We start from the raw sequence: 6045 nt of genomic DNA, 5'->3' as shown, positions 1-6045 counted from the left end.
ATGAAATATGAGTTTTTATTTGTTGAACTATATAATTCGTATTGAACTATTTGTTGTTGAACTATTTGATTTCTATCGATTTTATGTGATGAACTATGTGTTCAAAAATACCTTCTGTTGAATTTGCGTCGAAGCACGCCGAATATGGGCCGATTTGTGCCGATAGCGGGCTGATTTTGCGTCGAAAATGGGCTGAAAAGCGGGCAAATTTGCGCCCATTTCGGTGCCTAGGGGCGTCCTGGGGTCGGCGGCTGGGAACCCAATCGCCCCCAAGCCGATTTTAGCGTCGGTTCGCCCCCAGGCGGCGATTTTTCAAGCCCTTGGAGGGCCAACGGCTGGAGATGCTCTAAGGTGCATGGCTCGACTCACATGTAAGGGTGCAAGAGAGTGAGTATACTCACACCAACTCAATTTGTTTTTGAACAAACAACAGGAAGTCAGGAACTCTCTTCTTCTTCATATAAATGAAGAGAATTGGTCAGTTTATTAAGAAAAATGACCGAAAACTAATCAACTCAAAACTTTAGTAGTAGGAATGCATAATATAAACTGATACAACATCACTTTTTCTTTTCAAAAAAAGGAGGATCACCCCTGTCTCTGCATAATACGGCATCACATGTTTGCATTTGTTTGCTTTAACGTAGAGGCCGCAGGGCATGAAACTTGACGGGATCAAAAGCTGAGTGTACTCGACTCGATCGATTACCCTCGAGAGAATATTCGGTGTCTTTTTTATTCTTTGGTGTTCAAAGTTGATATACAAGGGTAACTTTTAGGGTTGTATATCTCCTTAGGAGTTACCGCTTGACAGGAGACAATCTTTACCTCTTTATCTTTATCTTTACTTCTTTCCCTACTAATAAATCAGCGATCGCTTCTGGTCATACGTCGTTGGTCGTTTTGTAAAAAAGTCCCCCTGTTTCTTAGAAATTAACCCACGCTCCTACTTAAATCTGGATAACGTTTCGTCTTTTTGCATAAAACACCCTGCCTCCACTGAATCGCCGTGCACGCCCCGCCGCTCGCTGCCGGAGCTGACTCCGCAGAGGCCAAGGCAGGGGATGCGTCGCGGCGGGCGTATGCGCCGCCCGTGCCGAGGAATGGGGCGAGGCGTCGCGGTTGCCGTTGTAGAGCGTGGCGTACCGAGGCGTCGCGGCGGCCGTTGAAGGGCGCGGCGGACCGAGGCGTCGCCGCGGAGGATGATAAGGCGGCCGGCATGCTCTCTTGGGGCGAGGCGTCGCGGCGCGGCAGCGGCACGCGAGGGCGTTGTGGAGCGCGCTGCGGCGGGGCGGCTTCAGGCCGTATTGGCTGAACTGGACTGCGGGCGCTACCGCAACGGCGAACTGGAGGAGAGGCTCCGGCAGTGAGCCACGAGGTCGTCGCCGCCGGCCTCCGCGCCACGCTGTACCAGCTGCTGCAGCCCACCTGTGAAGTTGCTCTGGGACGCCTGTGTTCTGCCATTCTGGTGCTCCATTGCCGGTAGTTGTCCCTGTGCGGTGCGTGTGAACCCGCCGTGGCGACCTGCCCCGTGTGCGCGGCACCAAGTACGCCTCATTCCATGTCAAGCCATGCCGACGACGGTGGACGTGTGTCGCGCTGTGCTCGCGCGCGAGACCGTGCCTAATTTGGAAAGATTGCAGACCGTGTCCTTGTCGAACGAAATTCACCGTGTCCTTGTCGAACAAAATTCAATGGAGTGTCCAGTCCGGATTGTTGCTTTCTGCTATATAAGAGGACGGAAGAGTAGTCGGCCAGAATCTCCATCAGATCAATTTTGGACGAAACATCCAATGTCTTCGCCAAGTTCGCCGGAGGAAGAAGCGTCGAGTTTGCCGGAGGAACAACAACATCCGTCGAGCACTCCAATGTCGCCTGCGGCGGCTACACCAGAGGTATGTTTGTGCCCTGTTTGATTAATTTTTCTGTCCCCTGTCTCGCTCGCGAGCCCGTCCGCGGCGACTGTTGCTGCTCGCGAGCTCGTGCGCGTCCCTGCTGCTGCCGCTGCTTGCTTATTCCCCGTGCGCGGTGACTCCCTGCTGCTGCTGCTGCTCGCTCGTGCAACGTGCGCGGCGACTGTTGCTGCTCGTGCGCGTCCCTGCTGCTGCCCTCTCTAGCTAGCCGAATCACTCTGAAGCTGTGAACCTAACGCGTGTGTTCTGAAACTTCTGAACTGCATGCTTGAAAGATCATCTTGTCCTGAAATTTTTTTCTTGCTTGTCACTGTTTGAACTGGTTATTCCTCAGTTATAGTGCTTGATGGATTCTGTGATAGCCTTACTCATATAGTACCAACGAAATACAATTGCAGCCAGAAATAGTGGTACTAATGAAATCCAATTGCTTAGTCATCTATTAGCTTTGCAGTGGCATACACATGAATAGATATCTCAGCGTGTACTACAAACATCTTATGTTGGATATATGTGTGCTTTTCAACATATATTTGAAGTGTAACCAGTCTTTTGCAGTTGGATGTATTCTGAACATATGACTTACTGAACATAACTGAAAGTATATATAATGTACTGTACTTTCAGTAAAATAGATGCCAATATCATTACCTTTTTCAGTTAGGGGGTAGTATGGATTCACTTTGGTATAAATCTGATTGATAGGTACTGCCAAATGATTGTTATATAATCATTCAACCATGTATTTATAAGCTACAAATCCACATTTGAGATTGGTCTGAATCTGAAATATTCTACCAACAAACTAACGGTTCGAGGCTTACCTTTTATTTGTGTTGTAACTGCAGAAAACAGATGACATCGCTGAACTGAAGATTACAGAGGATTTGGATAACCGACCTTCAAAAAAAGCAAAAATTGCGGAATTAGGTGTTCTGGAGCCATCACCAATGTCGCCAACTATATCAGCATCTACACCAATTTCTGGATGTTTTGAATCCATTGTGCTGGAATCAGATATTCAGATAGATCATGATCCATTGCCATCTCCTCCATCCCCATCTAGCTCAACATTTTCTCCTGTTTTCTCATTACATGATGTCAAGGAACTAGATTCAAATAAAGAGATCAAAGTTGATGAGACATATGATTATCTCCCACAAGGTATTTGTTTGATTTATTATTTGTACTTTTGTATTCAATAAATTCTTAACTTATTGTGTTTTTTGCAGAATATGAATTAACCGACCATGATCTATGTGCACATATAGCAATAGAATCATCTTTAAGTAAAGAATTGCTGGTTCAGATAGATGGAAGTTCTGTGAGACAAAATCAATTGATGTGTCTGCTAGATAAAAACGAGTGGGTAAATGATGATGTAAGTATACACTTACTCAAACAGGAACGAGTTTCTAAACACTAATATTTATTAGTAATGTATTTTTCTAAATCTTAACTTCAGGTGATCTATGCATATATATGTTGTTTAAAGGACCAAATTCATGTACAGAATGACAATAAAGTATATTTTGAGAGTCCTTTTGTTACCTCACTATTAAAACGGGATGGTAACCTCGGCATACAAGAAGATAGTTCCTTTATGACAAAGATTGTCAAAAAATATATGGAGCATGACATGGTAATATACATATCCGTAACTTTCTTGATTATGTTTCATTCATTTTTATTTTTTCCCTAATTATCTTTATTTTTTCTTGACGATGGATTTTTTGAACTCTAATTATTGGCTACATGCGCAACAACGACTCTGAGCTAGCTGCTACCAATAAAACACCTACACTCTCAATGCACCAAAAAAATGGCAAAATAAATAAGAAATGAAATATAATATTCTAAAAAATGTTTGTCACCATAAAAAGGATTTCATTTTTAAAAAAAATCTAGAAAATCTAAAAACACATTCTCAAAGTAAAAAGTAATCGTGTTTTTTTGAACAACAAAAAAATTGATTGAAAGAACATTTCATACACAACTACTATTTCATAGAATGGAATCAAAATGACGAGCTGAAATAGATCATGACAAACATGGTTAGGGTACATCCAAATGTCAAAGTCCAAAATGAAATACTACATGTAACCTTATTTCTAACCTTTATACAATAATTAAATTAAAAAAAGTCTTGTATAGTGGCATATGGAGCAGGTTATATCTAAATTTTAGCCCGGTGCAACGCACGGGCATTTGTACTATCTTTACCTACTAATAAAGCGGCTATCGCTTCTGCCTGTCCGTCGTTAAAACTGCCCCTAAAGTTGTAAATAATTACCCACCAATGCCACCGGTAAGTGAGAAGAACGTTTTGTTTTTTTTGCGCTCGCCCATAGCTCAATAAGGGGAGATCCCCTCATATATAACGACCAGGCGAGCAGCGCACTGGTTGGTTCTGTGACCTACCGCGCTAGAGGTTGTGGGTTCGATTCCCACAACCACCCTTTTCCTTTAAAAATCAATTACTTTTTGAAATTTTCATATCTTTGAAACCCTAACTTTAAATCTGACATGCCATATATGAAAATTCATCAGAAAAATATGTAGATTTCAAATATGCTATTATCATTAATTTTTGAAATTACGTTCAGGGTGCAAACTTAAATAATACCTTCTTTGTATGATAAGATATTTTAGAAATGCCTATTACATATGTCCTTATAGATTGGTTGTTTTTGTGGAGCTATCCTATATGTTTGCAACCAAATTAAGTCTTGAACTGAATTATGATTGCACACACACACATTCGCGTCGCGTCGCATATATATGCGCTGGGTATATTCACTCCGTCTGAAAAAACTTGTCCTTCAAAGAGATATACCTAGCACTAATTTGGTGTTAGATACATCCATTTAAAAAATCAATTACTTTTTGAAATTTTCATATCTTTGAAACCCTAACTTCAAATCTGACATGCCATATATGAAAATTCATCAGAAAAATATGTAGATTTCAAATATGCTATTATCATTAATTTTTGAAATTACGTTCAGGGTGCAAACTTAAATAATACCTTCTTTGTATGATGAGATATTTTAGAAATGCCTATTACATATGTCCTTATAGATTGGTTGTTTTTGTGGAGCTATCCTATATGTTTGCAACCAAATTAAGTCTTGAACTGAATTATGATTGCACACACACACACATTCGCGTCACGTCGCATATATATGCGCTGGGTATATTCACTTCGTCCGAAAAAACTTGTCCTTCAAAGAGATATACCTAGCACTAATTTGGTGTTAGATACATCCATTTGAGGGACAAACTTGGGACAAGTTATTTTGGACGAAGGGAGTATATGAAAACACTTATGCACATGTTATCATTAAATACTAAAATGTACTTTGCTATTTCATTCTAATGCAATATTTTTTTTGCGTCACCGAGAAACAACAACAAATGCGTAAACATATATTGGCAACTAGGTAGATATTTGCGTTGTATAATGAATTCTAAACACCTTCAGTTCACTTCAAAAATCATCACACCTTTATGTTTTTGCACAACACCACTTATCATGTTGCTTGTTTTTTTAGAAAAGTTATCATGTTGCTTGTTGCGTGGCATCATGAAATATTTCAAGGATTTGCTGATGTCGTTAAGTGTATGTATGAGGCGTGAATTTTTTTTCTCCCGTTGCAACGCACGGGCACTTTTCCTAGTCCTAGTCCTAGTCCTAGTATTAATAAAGCGGCTATCGCTTCTGCCCGTACGTCATTAAAACTGCCCCTAAAGTTGCAAACAATTACCCGCCAATGCCACCGGTAAGTGAGAAAAACGTTTGGATCTTTTTTTTTGTCCGCGCTCGCCATAGCTCAATAAGTCGAGATCCCCTCATGTATAACAAAATGCGAGCAACGCACTGGTTGGTTCCTTGCCCTTCTGCGCTGCAGATCGTGGGCTCGATTCCCCCACCCTACCTTTTTCTTTAAAAGGTCAAATACTTTTTGAAGTTACATGTGACATATGAATATTCATCGGAAAAATATGTAGATTCCAAAAATGCCATTATCACTTATTTTTGAAATTATGTTCAGGATGCAACTTAAATAATACCTTCTTTATATAATGAGATACTTTAGAAATGGCTATTACATATGTCCTTACAGATTGG

The 6045-nt window shown here is 41.1% G+C and overlaps 1 protein-coding gene across 1 annotated transcript; it reads left to right on the top strand.

Moving 5' to 3' along the window:
- The first annotated feature begins 864 nt into the window (after window positions 1–864).
- On the top strand, window positions 865–4074 carry LOC119281572. Its single transcript, XM_037562063.1, has 4 exons — window positions 865–1895; window positions 2762–3077; window positions 3146–3294; window positions 3379–4074. Exons 1-4 carry the CDS (start codon window positions 1572–1574, stop codon window positions 3613–3615), a joined length of 1026 nt encoding a protein of 341 aa, XP_037417960.1. The 5' UTR covers window positions 865–1571; the 3' UTR covers window positions 3616–4074.
- Window positions 4075–6045: the final 1971 nt, after the last annotated feature.

The sequence above is a fragment of the Triticum dicoccoides genome, chromosome 3B, assembly GCF_002162155.2.
Source record: "Triticum dicoccoides isolate Atlit2015 ecotype Zavitan chromosome 3B, WEW_v2.0, whole genome shotgun sequence".
Taxonomy (NCBI): domain Eukaryota; kingdom Viridiplantae; phylum Streptophyta; class Magnoliopsida; order Poales; family Poaceae; genus Triticum; species Triticum dicoccoides.
This window is presented reverse-complemented; position numbering and strand designations above follow the sequence as displayed.